At 48.7% G+C, this 20,075-nt stretch overlaps 1 protein-coding gene across 3 annotated transcripts in view; it reads left to right on the forward strand.

The window, feature by feature from the left end:
* The window catches only part of ANKRD27 (ankyrin repeat domain 27), a 60,421-nt gene that overhangs the window by 18,561 nt on the left and 21,785 nt on the right, over positions 1 to 20,075 (forward strand). For 2 of the 3 annotated variants that reach the window (XM_020873180.2, XM_020873181.2), the window contains exons 3-18: positions 430 to 540; positions 2,443 to 2,599; positions 3,295 to 3,449; positions 3,982 to 4,041; positions 5,458 to 5,511; positions 5,616 to 5,681; positions 5,957 to 6,033; positions 6,847 to 6,968; positions 8,044 to 8,122; positions 8,780 to 8,909; positions 13,295 to 13,387; positions 14,783 to 14,910; positions 15,389 to 15,471; positions 16,419 to 16,534; positions 17,683 to 17,775; positions 19,561 to 19,758. In XM_020873180.2, coding sequence (XP_020728839.1) covers positions 430 to 540; positions 2,443 to 2,599; positions 3,295 to 3,449; positions 3,982 to 4,041; positions 5,458 to 5,511; positions 5,616 to 5,681; positions 5,957 to 6,033; positions 6,847 to 6,968; positions 8,044 to 8,122; positions 8,780 to 8,909; positions 13,295 to 13,387; positions 14,783 to 14,910; positions 15,389 to 15,471; positions 16,419 to 16,534; positions 17,683 to 17,775; positions 19,561 to 19,758 — 1,722 coding nt within the window. Of the gene's footprint in view, positions 1 to 429; positions 541 to 2,442; positions 2,600 to 3,294; positions 3,450 to 3,887; positions 4,042 to 5,457; positions 5,512 to 5,615; positions 5,682 to 5,956; positions 6,034 to 6,846; positions 6,969 to 8,043; positions 8,123 to 8,779; positions 8,910 to 13,294; positions 13,388 to 14,782; positions 14,911 to 15,388; positions 15,472 to 16,418; positions 16,535 to 17,682; positions 17,776 to 19,560; positions 19,759 to 20,075 lie in introns of those variants that run through there. The other variant, XM_070451011.1, reaches the window with a different exon arrangement.

Raw genomic sequence — 20,075 nt, forward strand, 5'->3', positions numbered from 1 at the left:
CTTCAATGTGTCATGTTTATCATGCAGGTGGTGGGATTATGTGTCATCTTTTAGTTTCACTTTTCTGTACCCTTCAAACCTTTCTTCACTTGGAATTGTTTCTGAGCCTGCTGAGGACAAAGCGGGCACCTGGGGTAGCTGTGGGGAGGGGCCCAGCGGGGTGGGACTGAAGCCCCCCCTACCTCCTTCCCCCCACCCCTGAGATCCTGGATGGATGAGACATGTCCCACTCCCTCGCCAGGGTGGGGGCCTTGGCTTCCATCACAGCGACAAGAGATTAGCTGCTGCCACTTCAACTAATAACCCCAGGGGTTGTCTGTCTGCAGGTCCCCACAGCAGCTCCCCCTGGAGCGTCTTCAGATGCATCCTGTTCCGCTGAAGTTGTAAACAACACATCTCTTTAGTATTCACTTTAATTTTTTTTTCCAGGTGTTAGTACCCTGCAAAGGAAGCCTGTCAACCAGAATTCAGTCTACTTGTCAGTTTGAGTCCTATGTTTTGATTCCAGTGGAAGAACACTTTCAGACCTTAGATGGAAAGGTATTCTTTCATTTCCTATGGGTCACCCAGGACCACTCACTCGGTGTCTGCGAGTTGGGGAGGGGAGGGAGTCCTGCTGCTCACCCTTTCTTGTCTGTGTTACTGGGTGGCTTTGACACCACAACGGCCCTGCTGCCTTTGAGTGAGGAGGAGCTGGCCGTGGAGAGCAGGGTCCTGGCTGTGGCCTGGAGTTGGAGGTGGTGCTGGTCACATCTCCCTTAGCCCCTGGGGCTTCTGCCAGGGAACTGGGAAGTCACTGGGACGCCTCCTCAGAGAGGCCCTGTCAGAGCGAGCTGTTTATCCTTGTGCCCTTGGGATCAGAGATGAATTTCTAATTTTTTAAAACCTGTAGAATGAGATGGTCAGATGTCATCACTGACCCAATGGACATGAGTTTGAGCAAACTCCAGGAGATAGTGAAGGACAGGGAAGCCTGGCGTGCTGCAGTTCATGGGGTCACAGAGTCGGACACTACTTAATGACTGAACAACGACATAGGAAGTTTTAACCTATAGAAAGTTCCAGTAATGTACAGAGAACATTCACATAGCTTTCTCCCCAGACTAGTCAGCTGTTTGCATTTTGGGCACATATGTTTCATCTCCCCACCCCCATCTGTCTATCTTTCTATCTGTTAACACACACACATATTGTTACTTTTTTCGGAACCCTTTTCAGAAAGAGCAAGCTGCAGACACCTTGCCCCTTGACTTCAAAACCATGTATATCTCTTATGTAATGCATCACAGTGGTCATATTCAGAAAATTTCACCTTGGCAGAATACTCTTCTCCAACATCCTGTCCTTAAATAAACTGTGCTAATTGTAATACCCTTTTAGAGCAAAGAAGGTCTTTTTTTAAGATCCGGGATCATGTCTGGGATCATGCACCATGTTCCGTCTTTGTCTTTTTAGTTTCTTTCTTTTGGAACGGTTCCCGGCCTGTGTCTTTAATATCACTGACATTTTTGCCTTCCTTTGTAAACCCTCCCTCAGTGTGGGTCTCTCTGATGTTTGCCTTGGTCAGATCACAGTTAAGCGTTTTCAGTTAGAATGCCCACTGAAGGGTGTCTTATCTCAGTGCTTTGTGTCAGGAGGTATGTGACTCCTGTCTCATGGTTGATGTTAACTTTGGGGCAGGCTTTTTCTTGTTGTTTTTTTTTTAAATGGAAGCAGATAGTTTCTGAGAGGGGTGAGTTCCGTCCCTGGTCAGGAATGGCTGTGGCCCCCAGCCTACCCACAGTCAGCAGCGGGGGCCCACACTGGTGTAGCCGGGGCTTGTGGGTGCCTGAGGTGGGTGGGACCGGAGGTAGGTACGGTATGCCAGCCTGGGAGAGGGGAGTCTGCAGTCCGGTGGCCCCTGAGCAGGCTGCTGTTTTCCTGCGGGGTTCTGCTCACCACAGCTGTGCGTCAGTTTACCTGTTCACTTCCCGGTACCCAAATCTCCCAGGAGAACAGAGGCACCAGGCTCATCGTGGCCAGTCTTCCCGGGCACCCCAGGCCACGGCCAGAGTGATGAACCATGGAGGAGTGCAGTGAGCATCCTCCAACCCCTCTGGGTTACAGCATTGGGGTCATTCTGATCTCTTATTCAGCGAGGAGAACCTTCGTTTTCTTTTTCCAGATAATACAGGCTTTCTTCTTCTCTAAGGAACAGCTTAACGCTTTTCTGTTGTGACATGTGAAATTGGTCAGGGTATCATGTAGCCACCATAAGAGGGTGCACAAGGAGGAAAGAAAACATTTTAGTCCCAAAAGCAAGATCAAAGTATTGGTGCCCTCCTGAAAACCACACTGGGGAAGAGGCGGGTGGCCGGGTGGGGTGAAGCACCTGATGGTGGCCAGGCTGAGGGGTCGGTGGTCACAGCGGCTGCTGGTGCAGTGACCTATCTCTTGTTCTAGGATGTCTTTATCCAAGGAAACAGGATTAAACTAGGAGCTGGTTTCGCCTGTCTTCTCTCAGTGCCCATTCTTTTTGAAGAAACTTTCTACAATGAGAAAGAAGAAAGTTTCAGCATACTGTGCATAGCCCATCCTTTGGAAAAGAGAGAGAGTTCAGGTATTCTGGGAGAAAACCCCTTTCTCCTGACTGGGAGAAACCTGCTTGTTGAACTTCCTCCTGACACAGCAGTTATGAACATCTCATAAAATATTCAGGAGCCCACTAGAAACCTGCATAACTGCTTACAGTAATTCCCCCTGGAACGTAGATCGGAAAGTCATCTTGAGCCAACGTGACGTAGGTGAGGCCACATCACGTGCGGCTACACGTGACCTCAGTGGGAATGTCACCCCCTGGAGTCGTGCAAAACGGCAGCCCTGGCTTTGTCTCTGGGCCTTAGCTTTAGGACTGTCTTTCACGGCATTATTAGTCACAGAGCCCCACTGCCATACTTCTCTGAGATCTCATTATTTTCAACAGATAACAATTCTTTGGTGCTCCAGGAAAATTGAGATAATGATGTACCAAATGCTGTCTGAGGTCTTATTGTCAGGAATCAGGGCTTTATCACTAGAGCCTCCCAGGCCATGCCTGTGATCCCAGAGAGTTCAGGTTTTGTCCCAGGGAAGGGCTTCAAGAGGACCAGGCTCCCTGGACCCCTACCTGGGCCGCTGTTGGGTGATATCTTGAAATAAGCTTATCCCTCTCCTCCTGTGGGAGAGGGTGACCCAGATCCTGGTGGAGCAGGGCAAAGGATTGTGGGACTTCTTTTCTTCAGGAAACAGCCTGACCCTCTTGTCTCTTTTTTTCAGAGGAGCCTTCGACATCCTCAGATTCTTTTTCCCTGAAAACCATCGAGGATGTGAGAGAGTTTTTGGGAAGACATGCGGAGAGATTTGACAGGAACATCGCCTCTTTCCAGCGAACGTTCAGAGAGTGTGAAAGAAAGAGCCTCCGTCATCACATAGTCAGTAGCTGAGTCCCGCTTTGCTACAGGCGTGCCCTGGCTCAGAGCACCAGGATCACTATGCCACTTTGCTGCCGCCTCTGTAGGCAGTGTTTACAAATCTGAAGCGAGCATTGAAACGGCCAACAAAATGTTGGGTTCTGTTTAAATGTTTCTTGTTACCTAAGAAAAGTAATAAGCATGGTAGAAAACCTGAAAAATCACAGAGAAGTATAATGATGAATATGGTTATCATGTGTGTTAACCCTAGGGGGAATTTTTTTTCCTACTCTTAATGTGTAGACACCCAGAAAAAAAAATGGAAAAAAAAATCACATACTTAATTTGAAAAAAAAAAAACCACATACTTAATTTGAAAAAAAAATCACATAATTTGAAAAAAAAACCCACATGCTTAATTGGATAAGCTTGCATTAGGACTTAGGGCTTTTTGCGCAGGAACTCCGTTCTGTGAGATGCTCTCGTGGCCCCGTCCTGGGTTGTGCTGCGGCCTCTGATCCCGAGGGTGGCCTCTCTGCTCTCTGCCCCGCAGGACTCCGTGAACGCTCTCTACACCAGATGCCTCCAGCAGCTTCTGAGGGACTCCCACCTGGTAAGCAGCTTGGCCTGCAAAAGAGAGGCTGCCAGAAAGAGAAAGACAGATACCATACAACGTCACGTATACGTGGAGTCTGAAACAGGATGCCAATGAACTTATCTACGAATCAGACACAGACTCACAGACACAGAGAACAGACCCGTGGTTGCCAGGGAGGAGATGGAGGGGGAGGTTGGGGAGGAGATGGAGGGGGAGGTTGGGGAGGAGATGGAGGGGGAGGTTGGGGCGGAGATGGAGGGGGAGGTTGGGGCGGAGATGGAGGGGGAGGTTGTGGAGGAGATGGAGGGGGAGGTTGTGGAGGAGATGGAGGGGGGGGTTGGCGCGGAGATGGAGGGGGAGGTTGGGGAGGAGATGGAGGGGGAGGTTGGGAGAGGGATGGAGGGGGAGGTTGGGGAGGAGATGGAGGGGGTGGTTGGGGAGGAGATGGAGGGTGAGGTTGGGGAGGAGATGGAGGGTGAGGTTGGGGCGGAGATGGAGGGGGAGGTTGGGGAGGAGATGGAGGGGGAGGTTGGGGAGGAGATGGAGGGGGAGGTTGGGGAGGAGATGGAGGGGGAGGTTGGGGCGGAGATGGAGGGGGAGGTTGGGGAGGAGATGGAGGGGGAGGTTGGGGAGGAGATGGAGGGTGAGGTAGGGGAGGAGATGGAAGGGGAGGTTGGGGCGGAGATGGAGGGGGAGGTTGGGGAGGAGATGGAGGGGGAGGTTGGGGCGGAGATGGAGGGGGAGGTTGGGGCGGAGATGGAGGGGGAGGTTGGGGAGGAGATGGAGGGTGAGGTTGGGGAGGAGATGGAGGGAGAGGTTGGGAGAGGGATGGAGGGGTAGGTTGGGGTTAGCAGTTGTAAGCTACTACGTGTAGAAAGGATAAACAACAAAGTCCACTGTATAGCACAAAGAACTACATTCCATATCCTATGACAGGGATTTCCCTGGTGGTCCAGTGGCTAAGAATCTATGCTTCCAATGCAGGTTTAATCCCTGATCAGGGAACTAGATCCCAGATGCTGCAACTAAGAGTTCACATGCCACAGTTAAAGATCCCAAGTGCCTCAACTAAGACCCTGTGCAGCCAAATAAATAAATACATATTTTAAAAAAAAATCCTTTGATGAACCATAATGAAAAAGAATATCATGGAAAAGACTGGGTATCTAATGGAAAAGACTATAGAAAAGAAAAAGAATATAGAAAAAGAAGATCTTTTCATAATGGAAAAGAATATAGAAAAAAGAATGTGTGTGTATATATATGTATGTATGTATATGTATAACTGAATCACTTTGCTGTCCAGCAGAAATTAACACAATACTGTAAATCAACTGTACTTCAAATAAGAAAACAAAACCAAAAGCCAGAGACTTGTGGTTTGGCCCAGGCCAGTCCACGCTCTGTGACTGTCCTCTCCTTGTCCTCCAGAAAGTGCTCGCCAAGCAGGAGGCCCAGATGAACCTGATGAAGCAGGCGGTAGAGGTAAGCGGCCTGGGAAGCGAGGGGAGAGGCGGTCCAGTGCCGGGGCCTCCTTTGCTGCCTGCTCTCCCACACACATGCACACCTTGAACCTGTTGACTTCACAGATGTACGTCCAGCATGACATTTACGACCTGATCTTCAAGTACGTGGGGACCATGGAGGCAGCAGAGGTAGGCTCTCCGTCATCACCATGCAGGATGGAAGCCCTGTTTTCCAAGCCTTTTCAGACATTTGAAGCTTCATTAAAATCTCTCGTTAGAAGTGCTCGGACCTGGTGCACTGGGAAGACCCAGAGGGATCGGGTGGAGAGGGAGGTGGGAGGGGGGATTGGGATGGGGAATACATGTATATCCATGGCTGATTCATGTCAATGTATGACAAAAACCACTACAATATTGTAAAGTAATTAGCCTCCAACTAATAAAAAAAAAAAATCTCTTGTTAGGATGCTGCCTTTAACAAAATCACGAGGAGCCTTCAAGATCTTCAGCAGAAGGATATCGGTGTGAAACCTGAGTTCAGGTAGGAGTTATACCGCAGCGTTGGCGTCCTCGGGGGCTGGGCCACTGTGTCCCCTGGAAGCGGGACCCTCAGTAGCAGTGTTGGCACTGGTTGACATGGTTCAGACTGCGGAGCAGGGCAGTTATTTGTGACCAAAGATAAAGGTTTAAAGTTGGCAGATGAGTGTTTCAGAGCCAGCACATTCCTGCACCCAACTGCCAGCGTGCCGGTGGGTGGGAGCTGAGGTGGGGTCATGCACAGCTGGTCTCTGGCTGGGCATGCAGCTCACCCAGGTGGGCCTTGCACAGTGACATCTCTCATCACCTGCTGGTCTGAGGGCCCCCTGCCTTAGGGACTCCTCCTTTCGGTTTTGTTTCTTTCTTTTTTTGGTTGCAGCTTGAGGCTTGCAGGATCCCAGTTCCCCGATCAGGGATCGTACCCTCACCCCACCCTGCAGTGGAAGCGTGGAGTCCCATGCCCTGGACTGCCAAAAAGTTCTCTGGAGTACCTCCTTTTGAGTTGTTTCATCAGGATACCAAAATGTCTAATATCTTTGTCTAATTTTTTTCCCCCTTTGGCCTATTTCACTCTGAGGCTAAGGATTTTTTATCTTTTTCCCCCCTAATTTTTTGGTGCAGCTACATCACCTGGCAGCCTGCTTGAGACCTTGAAAGCTGCTGGGTTTTGCCGCTGACTCAGATTGCTTCTGAGTGTCTATTTCTGTTTGCCATTACTTATGGTTTGCCATGAGAAATGTAAATCTGAGTTTTGTGATTACCAAGAAGGGCCCTCACACCGTGGTCTTACATGGTCACTTCCCAAATCACTTTGCAGCTTCAACATACCTCGAGCGAAGAGGGAGCTGGCTCAGCTGAACAGGTGCACGTCCCCGCAGCAGAAGCTGGCTTGTTTGCGGAAGGTGGTGCAGCTGATCACCCAGTCTCCCAGCCAGAGAGGTGTGTGCTCAGGGCGGTGGCTGCAAAAGTCCAGATGCAAACATCTGTTGAGGAGCAGTGCCATCTTAAAGGGCCATAGAGATGGGCTGATGTGTAGCAGTGTGTGTGAGCACCCCAGAGCCTATTCTGCAGAGTGGGTGCCTAGTAATGGGGGTAGGGGTTAGGGGAGTAGGTTAGGCATCTTTAGGTAAGAAAATGTTGGTGGAGAAGCAGTGGCCTCAAAAAAAGCCAAGCTGGTGATGGGTACAGGGGAGTTCAACTGTTAGGTTGTTCTAATTTTGTATATATTTAAAATTTTCCATTATTAAAAGTAAAAACAAAATACGCTAAGAAAAAAATTAATGAGAAAGCAGATCCTTGTGGGCCAGTGGGGATGCTCTTCAAAGTGTATTAAATAAAATGAACAGGAGTGTGTATAGTATACTTCCAGGAGCACTGCACAAAGTGGGTGGCTCTATATCCATATATATATATATACACACACAGTGGGGTGATCATAGCCTCTCTTGGAATGATACATGGGAAGCAACAGAAATGGCTTCTGGGGAAGAAGTCTGGGTGGCACAGATGGGAGAGCCATGCATGGTCAGCTCTTTTGTACCGTTTGGAATTTTAAATGTGTGACCGAATCACTTAAACAAAATTTCAATGAGAAATTGCCCATCAGCCCTGGACTCTGCAGTGTATAAAATGGAAATGATCTCGGGAGGAAAGAGGCTTCTGGCAGTGATCCTGGCACACCTTTGAGTTGTATCCAGCATCACCGACTTCCCTGGGCTCTTTCCCTGTCCTGGGGTTGGGGGGGTGGGGCGGGGCGGGGATGGGTAGCAAGGGGTGGTCTGCTTGGAGCTTGCTGTTTTCTGCACATGTTCTCAGGACACGAGGCATTCATTTCCTCCTGGAGTCGGACACCTATTCAGGACACTAGAAAGGCAATTGTGCGATTGAATTTCTCCCCGTTGTGCCATCTTCCTGGATTGTGGTTTTGTGGGTTGGACGGTGGTGGGGAGTTGATAACACCTGTCAGTCCATTTGTGTCCCAGGATGGCCCTGAATGTGTGTTTCCCGCTTGCAGTTAACTTGGAGACCATGTGTGCTGATGATCTGCTGTCAGTCCTGTTGTATTTGCTTGTGAAAACAGAGATCCCTAATTGGTAATATTTTTTTTGTTGTTAAAACAACTTTTTTCAAAATGGCAGCACTGTACTGGGGTGGTTTTAGTGTCATTCTAGGAAGTGGAGTGCTGCCTATGAGCCAGGTACCTGCCCTGCAAGGGGTGTCTGTCATCCACCTGCAGGTGGGGAAACTGAGGCCCAGAGATCTTATGTTTCTCTCTGGAACATGTGGCTAGTCAGCGGCTGAGAGGCAAGTGAGCTCCAGTTCTGTGTGGCCCCAAAGCCCATCCTTTTCTCACAGAAACCCAAATTCACTGTAGAAAAAAATCAGCTTCCTACAAATTAGCTCATTGCAGGAAAGTAGCAAGTGGCTTTACTTCTTTTGCCTTTTTTAAAAAAAATATTTATTTATTTGGCTGTAGTAGGTCTTAGTTGTGGCATGTGGGATCTAGGTTAGTTCCCTGACCAGCGATGGAACCTTGGCTACCTGCATTGGGAGCAGAGGCTCTTAGCCACTGGACCACCAGGGAAGTCCCAATAATTTCCCTAATTGCACTCCATCTAAATAAAGATCCCAGGGGAAGCTGCCTTTGCTCCCCAGAGCTGACCGACTTTGTGACCAAGCCAGTAGCATCATTTCTACCGAAGTGTTAAGGGGGGTATATAGCAATTAAACTGTTTTCTTCCTTTTATTAGGATGGCAAACTTGAGTTACATCAAAAACTTCAGATTTAGCAGCTCAGCCAAAGATGAACTGGGATACTGCCTGACCTCAATCGAGGCTGCAATCGAATACATTCGGCAGGGAAGCCTCTCTGTTAAGCCAGTAAGAGCTCCATCTTGTCCCGCCCTTTCTCTGTGGCTGCCATGGTGTGTGCGGTGGGGTTCTCAGGGTGTTGTGGAGGAGGAGGACCAGAGATGCTCTCCCAAGAGAATGGGGCCTCAGCCATTTAAAAACTGCCTGGCAGACTGAACACAAAGCAGCCAGTGGGTGTGAAAGTTGGCAGGTTATCCTTGGCTCTCACTTCATTGATCTCCTGCTTCATTAATCCTGGTCATCCTCAAATGCACATGGGCAAAAGGGGACACCAGAAGTGGTGAATTGGGGTACCCTTATCATGCTGGGCAAGAGATGAGATTAGAAACATCTGAAGTTTTAAGGACTCAGCAGCCCTATTGTAATTTCCTTGGTTGGTTGGTGAACTTAGACTGGTAGAGGCGATTATATTCCTATGAGAACTGTGAGAGGCTTAAACCAAGATTGCACTGCTGATTTATTTCGCATTATACCAACCATCAAAACGTGACAGTACTCACAGAAATTGCAAAGTTGAAATCAATCGTAAGAGATTTCTGTATTAAAAACCCAGAACCCCAAGGATTGAACATTCACACTCAATTTTCCCCTGATGTTGGAAGCTCCCCAAAATAATGACAAGTTGAAACATCTGAAAAAGAACATAGCGCTGTTCAAATGGGGACACTCGGGTACAAGCAGTTCCATGAATTCATTCATTGTTAACATGTTTATGTATTTTCCAGTCTTTTTCCTTGCCATGTATATCTTAGGTAATTGAAATGATATTGTAGATAACATTGCATACTGTTTTTTTCTCCAGAAAAGATAATTTCCTTTTTTTTTCTGATTAGAAGGCTAATATTTGTTTATAAATAATATTTGATATATAAAAAGTTGCAGTGAAGACAGCAAAAGCCTTCTATAAGCACACTAGCTGCGAATGACTTTTACTAACATTTTGATAGATGTCTTTTTCTGTGCTTACACAATTATATTTTTAACCAAAATTTGAGTTTCTGCTGCACTTGATGGCACATAGCCCAACAGAATCCTGGTGCTTGCTGAAGAATTAAGTTCTGCTCTTGTCTGGGTTTGATTTGATCACCCATACACATACATAGGAGCTTGCCAGGTGACTCAGTGGTAAAGAATCCCCCAGCCAATGCAGGAGACACAGGTTTGATTCTTAGGTCAGGAATATCCCCTGGAGGAGAAAATGGTAACCCACTCCAGTATTCTTGCCTGGGACATCCCACGTGCAGAGGAGTCTGGTAGGCTACAGTTCATAGGGTCTCAAAGAGTTGGACATGACTGAGCATGTATGCATGAATATAAGCACACACACGCAGGTAAAATTAGAAGCTGTGCAAGAGTTGGACATAACTGAAGCGACTTAGCTTGTATGCATCTCATCTCAGATGGATCTTGTGTGACTCTCAAGAAAAAGTTGCTTCTAATTCGGGGGAAACCATTAGCATTCAGAATGTACATGTGGTGTACATGGGCGCCTCTGCATACACATGTGTCCACAGAGTCAGAAATGCCGCTCACTTCCAGAGCTAGGCAGTAAGATGTCTTAGGTTGAATTGTCTTCTGTGAGGTTCCAGGAATGCATGTTATTCCCATGGTGCCTGCCTTGGGGACATTTTCCATCACAGCCCTGCCCTTCTGGTCCTTTCCCTCTGATTGCTCTCCTCTCCTGGACCCACTGCCTTGCAGAGGCCTCACCTCGTGCTCCTCGATGGGGCCTTGTCACCTGGAGGGAGGCACCTACCTCTTGAAGGTGCTCCTGTCCCCTTGCTGCCCGCTTCCTGTTCCACAGCCATCCTACTTTCTCACTTTCCATGATATGTAGGCAGTATGGCCAGCCCTTGAAGGCCTTTGGCCAGAGAATAAAGAGATGGTTGACCAGACACCATCACTCAGCTTCTCACACCTGCTTTGCCTTCAGAAAATGTTCCAAGTGGGATCGGGGGGTATGTGAGGGGGGACCTCTCCTGCTGGTGTATGTTGGAGTCTAGCCCTTGGGCAAGTCTGTCTCTCTGAGCCTCTGTCCATTCTCCTGTCTACACTGGGGAGCATGTTGTATATTTCACCCCTATGGGTAGTTGTGAGGATCAAATGAGTTATTTTTTTAAAAAATACTTACTTATTTAGTTTGGTTGGGCTGGGTCTTAGTTGTGGCATGCTGGATCTTTAGTCTTCATTGCTCTGGGTCTTAGCCACTGGACCAGCACGGAGGTCCTTAAATGGGATATTTGAAAGTGCCTTTTCAATGTGTGAAGTGATCATTGATGCACTTCCTTGCTCTTGCAACACTCCTCATCTGGATGTCCCCGTTTCCTGATTCTCTGGTGTATTCTGTGTGGATCGCCCCAAGGCTGGCTGTTAGCTTGGGTGGGCAAGGTGGGTACACAGCCCAGAATGCCCCTCTTGTCTGGGCTGTCAGACCAGCTGGTCCTGCTTTCCTGGGTGAAGGCTGATCGATACCCCCAGACTTGGGACAAGGTTGCATCATCCTCATGACCAGCCATGGAGCCCGACCCTTGAGTCTTGAGGGGATCAGACCTGAGAGCTCCCTGCCTTTACCTGTGTGGAGAGAGCAGGTGTCGCAGCTTACTTGTTGTGTGTGATGTCAGCGTTGGGATTTTGTCTGCGGCATTGCCTCTGCCTCAGTGCAGTTCCATCTAGAAGTGTGCGAGGCCACAGCTGCTTGTTGGTGGTATTTCCTGGGAAAGAGCCCAAGTGTATCTCTAAACAGCAGGTGAGGTTTCTGAAAAGCATTAAGTGTTTCTAAGTCGAATAATGGTTTCCTATTGACTCTTTATATACTTTAATGTAGTTTCACGGAAATTTTCTCCCCAAGACATAATCCTAGTTGAGATGACTATAAATATTCTTTAAGTATGTTCATTGGCGAAGGCTTGAACTTTTGGAAAATAACCATTACTGGGGTGACTTTTACCTTTGTGGACAGAAAAAAAACAGGGCAGAACCCAAATAGTATTTCCACACTTCTCTGCTCCTGCTTTGCAGGCTTTGGCTCACTCCTGCTTTACTGGGCTTTCAATAAATAGGGTTTACCCTTTTCCCAAATTGGTCTTTGCTGATATGCTATCTCTTCTGGTCATTCTTCCCTGAAGATTCAATCTTAGAAGATCTGTCTCTTTTCATCACTGCCCTTTAAATAGTCACCCCAAATGGAGGAAAGAGTCCCAGATTTACCCGAACAATAAGGTCTTTGATGTTTTTCTGACCCTAAGCTGCTCAGCTGTAAATCACTGAGTAAAGCAGTCGATAGAGCTTTATGCAGCAGATACCAACGGGAGCAAAGGTAGCTCTAATTCTGAGGGGTTGTTGTTTGCCAACACAACCCTGTGAGGGCGGCTGGTGTGAGGGGCCCTGATTGGCGGTGGACCCCAGAAGTGTTGGCAGCTTTATCTTTAACTGGACCACCTATGTCAGAACTTAGGGGGCCACAGAGAACTGATCCCATCATTTTGTCAGGGTTTGGCAGCAGCTGGCTGGGAACAACTCTGTCCACCTTCCGCCAGCATTCTTTCCAAGAACGTTAATCTGTCATCAGAAAATGGAGTCACAGGTGCTTAAGTGAGCATTGAGTGTCTCTTTAGAAATGATTTCATAAAGTAAGAATATTTGTTTGGATTTTTATATCTAGGTAAAAATAATCTGCACAATGAAGTTTATCTGTTGAGGTGGACCCAGTAGTTTATTGGACTTTGGGCCAAGCGGCCGTGTTGTCTGATGTTTCAATATGTATGTTCAAGAAGCACAACCCTTCTCTCTGTTGCTGGGAAGCGTAGACCAGCCTGTCAAATGGTTCTCCTGTCTGTGTGTGCTCCGTCGCTCAGTCGTGTCTGACTCTTTGCGACCCTGTGGACTGTAACCTGCCAGATTCCTCCGTCCATGGCATTCTCCAGGCAAGAATACTGGAGTGGGTTGCCATTTCCTCCTCCTGGCCTCCTGTCTGTGGGCCCAGATAAAACGCAGGGGATAGAGCTCTGCAAGCATTAGGGCAGATATTGTGAGAGGTGTGGGAGGCCAGGACAACCTAGGTTGCCCTGAGGATGATAGTGCTGTGTGTACGCCACCTTCCACACTTAGAGGTGCTACATTCTACACACACACACTCACACACAGCCAGTACACTGCCCACCTCCCACATCCCTGCTGGGAATTCATCGTCAGAGCCCCGCTTCCTGGAGAGGCAGATGGGGAGCCCCTCTCCCAGCCTGATGAGGGTCTACTGTGTGGCTCAGTGGGGTCGGGGAGAGGCACTGTTGGGCCTGCTCTCTGGGACATGGCACTGATTGTCCCGGGTCCCCTGTTTTCAAGGACCTGCACTGCAGCTCATGACGTGTGATAACATGGCTTATCGGCTTTTTCCGCAGGAGTCGGAGGGATTTGGTGACAGACTGTTCCTTAAGCAGAGAATGAGCTTACTGTCTCAGCTGACCTCAACACCCATCGACTGCCTGTTTCAGGTAAGATGCAGGAGGTCCTGGGGGTGCCGATGTGTGAGGAGTGCTCCGTCTTTTATTTTTTAACATATATTTATTTTTGTTTATTTGGCTGCTGCTGGGTCTTAGTTTCAGCATGTGGGATCTAGTTCCCCGATCAGGGATCAGACCTGGGCCCCTTGCATTGGGAGTCTTAGCCACTGGATCACCAGGGAAGTCCCAGGAGCTCTCCATCTTTCCTCACCTTTCGAGTCTCTGTAGAATCCATCAGGGTGGTTTGCATAGTTCAACACAGAAGTCCATTTTGTGCTCAAGGAGGCGGTAGGGATGCTGGGGTCTTATGGGATCAGCTTGCTGCCCGTCTTCTCTGATGTGAGCTGTGCTGTAGTCCCAGTGGAATGGACCCTTGTTAGTGGAACCCTCTGCCTGGCTGTCCTCCTCTCTCCATTCAGCAAAACATGGCTTGTTCTTCACCGTCTACTCGCTGGCACCTCACTGGCAGCTCTGCCAGAATCAGTGCCTCTTCTCAGCCCCAGGAACCCGCGTTATAGACCCCTGTGGGCTGGGAGCACAGCAGCTGGTGGTGGTTTGATCCCCAGGCAGTGCAGGAGGCTCCCTCCTCGGATCTGATCTACCACGGGCAGGCTGGCTAGGTCCCCTGGGAGGCAGTCATCAGGAGGCCACCGGCCAGAGTGGGTTCCATGAGCTCTGCGCCCCAGAAAGTCTCCCTCCATATAGGGACTATATATGGGAGTAACAGGGGTGAGCCCTGCAATTAGCAGGGTCTCCTGCTAATTGCAGCTGTTTTGAAAGCCAAGGCTCTCTTAAAGACAATTGTAATCTAAAAGAAGGGTCAGAATCTGTGCTGACACTCAGGGTGGATTGTCCCCCCGTGCCTGTTGCTCTGGAACTTTTGTCAGACTGTTAGTTATGGAAAAATCCTAATGTTTACAAAAATAAAAGACAGTGGAATTTGATGAACGAACCTCCATGTAGCCATCTCCCTAATCTTGTTCCATTTCTATCCCCTGGCCCCGCTTTCGCCATCCATCCAAATTATTTTGAAACAAGTCCAAGAGAACAGATCATTTCATCCATCCACACATAGTTGGGCTTCCCTGGTGGCTCAGATGGTAAAAAATCTGTCTGCAATGCAGGAGATCTGGGTTCAATCCCTGGGTTGGGAAGATCCCCTGGAGGAGGGCATGGCAACCCACTCCAGTATTCTTGCCTGGAGAATCCCCATGGACAGAGGAGCCTGGCGGGCTACAGTCCCTGGGGTTGCAAAGAGTCAGACACAAGTGAGCTACTAAGTGCACACACATAGATATATGTTTCTGTAAGGATGCTCCCCAAATTCACAGCTTCGAGAATGAATCATTCCGACCTGTCAACAGTGTTTTTGATGTCACTTTTTAGCACATTGCATCAGGTAACCAGAAGGAAGTGGAGAGACTTCTGAGCCAGGAAGACCAAGATAAAGATGCCGTCCAAAAGATGTGTCACCCTCTGTGTTTCTGTGATGACTGTGAGAAACTCGTCTCTGGGTAAGAGGGCCCCTCAGCACCGGGAAGGGGGAGACTCGGGGCCTGGGTGGAACTTTCCCCCTCGTTCGCTGTGCAGTTTGGAATAAGGAAGTTATCCTTGCTGCACTCTGCTTCTTCTGCTTAAAGTGGAGATGGTAACCTCCGCCTCTTTGGCGAATCAGACGGAATAAAACCATTTAGCACCCTGCTGGGCTGCTTAACCTGGGGAGGCGGACAGAGGGCCTGCCTCAACCTCGGAAAGTGGGTTTTAGATAGAGGGCTGTCAGCTCCTCCCCACAACCTTTTCAGTTTCCTCTTACCTTTATCAGGCTGTTTGGCTGGGTGTGGGGAGGGTACCGGCAGAAGCAGTGGCTGATGCTCTCTGGGATGCTCTAGAGGAGACCCAGCTTGGATCACACCAGAGGTCTGTCTTCCGGTCCCAGGAGCCCAGCGTGTCCATGCCTCGGGTCTATTTCTCTGTGTCCTCTTTCCCTTTTAGGAGGCTGAATGACCCCTCAATTGTCACTCCATTCTCCAGAGACGACAGGGGTCACACACCGCTCCATGTGGCTGCCCTCTGTGGTATGTGGTCCGGCTTCTGTGCTCTCAGGGCAAAGGGATGGGGCCAAGAGTGCCCCAGCAGAGCGTGGCTGCTGGGGGAGGTGGTGTGGGGTGGTGGAAGCGATTGTATCACAGGCCCCCTGCCCCGGGACATCCATGTGCTGTCCCTGGGCTAGAAGAGCATGTGCCCGGCCTGTGTGGATGCCTGACACTGCCCTGGGCTGGTGGTCAAGCCAGGGAAGGCTTGTATCTGAACTATGAGACTGACCTCAGAATTGAGGTTCTTATGTTCCTGATTTAAAAAAAAATAACTTTACTATCTCTATTTTTTATTCTATATTCTTTTCCATCATGATTTATCATAGGATACTGAATATAGTTCTCTGTCTTTTAAAGTGCATAGTCAAATAAAATGCATGCAAATAAAAGTGCACATTCAAGGTAGAAAACACAACATCTGTAAGCTCTTTCCATCCTCCAGTCATCTAAAGATTGTTTCGATTCATGACTGTCTGAAACGTCAGCACACTTGAGTGTGTGTGTATATAAAAGATATGATATTGTGGGGCTCACAATGTCTGTGGGGTGCTTTTTTTCCACTGGGCAATATATAAAAACATTTCTCCACGTCAGTATTTTTTTTTTCGTTGTCGCACAATATTCCATCCTGTGAAGTGATGCACCATGGACTTTTCTGTGGACATCTAATGCTCTTTTCTCCTTCCTTCTGTGGCTGTGGTAGGGGTGTTGGGTGGGGGTGGGGGTGGAGCTGAACTCCCTCCAGAGGGGGAGCACCACCCCCAGAGTGTCCAGAGTCTGCAGTGTGTGACTTGACGTTAGCTCTGGTTCCCCCCACGCAGAAAAATGCCTCCTGGCTTGTCTCGCGCCAGCAGATGAGAGGATGAAATAAAGTCATGGCTTCGCTCACTGGTTTCAGAAAGCCCCCCTTCTTCCCTTCTGTTCTGCAGGGCAGGCGTCCCTCATCGACCTCCTGGTTTCCAAGGGCGCGGTGGTGAACGCCACGGACTACCACGGCTCCACCCCGCTCCACCTTGCGTGTCAGAAGGGCTATCAGAGCGTGACGGTGAGCAGCTGGGCTCTGCCCGAGGCCTCGCAGGGCTGGCCTCTCCTCTGCTCCACGTGGTTCTGTGGGGGCGGGGGGGGGGGGGGGGTCACGGCGAGCCTGGGGTCTCGGGTGCCTCCGCCGGAGTCTGCTGGGCAAAAACTGTTAGATGTAGATTAGAGACGTCACGGTGATCCGCGCTAAGAAGAGCACCCCCCAGATACTAGAAATATTTTAGATAGGGCCCCAAGATGGACTTTCCTTTAGACTTAATACCTACGGGTGAGAAGACAGTCCAGAAACTGGAAAGCAAAATTGTTTTGCCAGTCAGTGATGTTTCGATTTCTACCAAAGTTGTTTGGTACATAAAGTGCCTCCGTTCCTGCTAGTGATTGATGGGGGTTATTTTTCTTTTTTTTTTTTTAAGTTTTTATTAGAGTATAGTTGATTTACAATGTTGTTTTAGTTTCAGCAAAGTGAATCAGTTATACATATACGTATATCCACTCTTTTATTTTTTTAATGATCTCTAAACTTTTTCTCAGGAAAGAGGAGTGATACTTTTTTTGCTTTTATTTTTCAAATTTTTTCAATTTTTTTGTGTACTTGAAGAATAGTTGATTTACAATGCATAAGTTGCAGATGTACAGAAAGTGATTCAGTTATATATATTTGTGTGTATGTAGTATATTTAGAGTATACAATCTTTTTTTTACCTTTCAAATTTTAATTTTTTTAGGCCAGTACATGTCTGACATTGCACACAAGACTCAGAGCCCTGGGGTTGTGGGAGTTGACCTTCATTGACTTACTAAGCACCAGGCCCAGGGCCAAGTACTTTTTTTTTTTCTGTAACTTTTTCTTTATTTTCTGTCCGCAGCATGCAGGATCTTAGTTCCTTGACTAGGGATTGAACCCAGGCCCCTTTCAGCAGAAATGTGTTGCCCTAGCCACTGGACCACCAGGGAAATCCCCATAGTATATATTCTTTTTCAGATTGGTTTCCATTATAGGGCTGATCTGATTTCAACTGTAATGCAAGTAGATAAGGTTGAAAATGGAGAGTGGGCAACCACCCCCTGTGAGGCCCCAGGCCGTGCTCCCGGAGGGCCCCGGGCCTGCCCTGCCGGGCTCGCTGGTGGTCACCGCTCTCTCTTCTCCCTTGGAAGCTGTTACTGATGCATTACAAAGCCAGCGCCGAAGTGCAGGACAACAACGGCAACACCCCGCTGCACCTGGCCTGCACCTACGGCCACGAGGACGTAAGTGGCCCTTGCTGTCCCCAGGGAGGGTGCCTCACCCCTTCTCACCGGAGGAGAAATGTGATTTCACATTTGTTGCATGTTGTATTTTATGTTGACAATTATGGGAACATTTGGTGTATTATTTTTTTAATTAAAAAATGTAAAAGCATGTTATAGATGCTATACCGAAATAACAGAAATCTAAAACATAACTGCCCATTGTCTTTTCCTGAAATCTTATGCATCATCCCTGCTGCCATCTGCTTCTTGCCTGTGTTCGTCCTTAGTCTTTACATTTTATATTTTTGTGGTAATATCAAGGAATTTTACCATTTCCATTTTCGCTTAATATTGAACTGTGCCTGTGTTTTTTTTCCCCTAACCACTCTCTCCCCTGCTTCTCTCCACGATGATATACAGGTAGATTTATACAGCCAAAGGGTTAGGTGGTTGAGGAATGAAAATGAGATCATACCCTACACATGTTAAAAATATTTATTCATTCTTATTTGACTGCATTAGGTCTTTGCAACGTGCGAGATCTTTTGCTGTGGTTTGAGGGCTTAGTTGCCCTGCGGCATGTAGGATGGCTCAGCAAGTAAAGAATCCACCTGGAATGCAGGAGATACAGAAGACGCGGGTTCGATCCTTGGGTTGGAAAGATCCCCTGGAGAAGGAAATGGCAATCCGCTCCAGTATTCTTGCCTGGGAAATCCCATGGAGAGAGAAGCCTGGCGGGCTACCGTCCACGGGGTCGCAAAGAGTCAGACTTGACTGAGCAACTAAGCACAGACATACATACAATGTGGGGTCTTAGTTCCCTGACCAGGGATCGAACCTGCATCCCCTGCATTGGAAGGCAGACTCTCAACCACTGGACCACCAGGGAAGTCCCCCTGACATATTTTTATGCAGCTTGTTTTCCTGACTTACTATATTGTGGACATCCTGTAGGTCAATCAATGTAGATCTAGCCCATTCTGTAATCACTACCCAATAATCTATCATGTGTATTGTGTCGGGGTCCCTGAGGCCACTCCCCGGTTCAGTGACTCACTAGGAGGGCGCACAGGACTCAGCATGCAGTTGCTTCACAGCTCGGATTTGTTGTAGTGAAAGGACACAGAGCTAAACCAGCCAAGGGGAAGGTGCAAGGCTGGAGCCCGGAGGAAACGGACAGGCTTCCGAGAGTGGCTCCCTGTGGAGTCTCAGGACACACTTATTCCTCTGGCAGCGTAACAACACGTGCGTGGCGTTTCCCGCCAGAAGCTCATCAGGGACTCAGTGCCCAAGATTTTGGCTGGAGGCTGGTCATGTGAACCCTCTCTGCCTAGCATGTTTCAAATTCCAGACTCCCAGAAGAACAGCAGGTGTTCAGCATAAACCACTGTTGGACAAACAGTTTAGGCCCTGTGAGCCCGTCTTATCTACCAGTCATGGCACTATGAGAATGGTCCTCAAATCCAAGCTCCCAAGGAACTTGGCCAGTCCAGGGCCAGACCTGCAGGCAGGCCTCTCATGGGATGATGGTCGGGCCTACTCTGGGAACTCCTTTCTACACATGATATGTGACAATTTATTCAGCCATTCTAGTGGATTGGCAGTTGGGTTCTTAAAAAATAAAAATGACGTGTCCTGATCAGGTTACCTGGCGCCCTGGAGGTGGAATGTCCTCTTACTGCACGTGTGCGTGGCAGGTGGCACCTGGATCGAGTTGGGATATAGGCTGAGGCTTCAGGGTGCACAGATCTGCCGGGGGCCTGGCGTGTGAGCTCACGGGGGCCTCTCCCATTCTGTTCACAGTGCGTGAAGGCTCTGGTCTACTTTGACGTGCAGGCCTGCAGACTGGACATCGGTAACGAGAAAGGAGACACCCCCCTGCACATCGCTGCCCGCTGGGGTTACCAGGGCATCATCGAGACCTTGTTGCAGAACGGGGCATCCACAGAGATCCAGAACAGGCTGAAGGAAACGCCCCTCAAGTGTGCGTTAAACTCAAAGGTAGCGTTTTTCCTCTCGGAGCGGCAGTATGACTTAAAAAAAAAATACCACCATCCGCAGATCAGGTCTCTGCCGTGCTGTTCAAACTGCATTGGTCCCCAAGGCTGGAATGTGTGCATACCCGCTGTGCTGCGTACCACACCTGGTTGTTAATGAGGTTCATGCGGTCATATTATTTTCCATCTTAGTAGGAGTTTTTCTCAGTGTCCTACCAGGACCTGCTCCTGCAGAGTTTGCCTCTGAGGGCTGTTGGCTTATGAGCAGATAGAGTGAGAGGAGATGGGGCGGTGGCTCTGGCCAGGAAGAGCAGGGGTGGG

The sequence above is a fragment of the Odocoileus virginianus genome, chromosome 20, assembly GCF_023699985.2.
Source record: "Odocoileus virginianus isolate 20LAN1187 ecotype Illinois chromosome 20, Ovbor_1.2, whole genome shotgun sequence".
Lineage (NCBI taxonomy): Eukaryota > Metazoa > Chordata > Mammalia > Artiodactyla > Cervidae > Odocoileus > Odocoileus virginianus.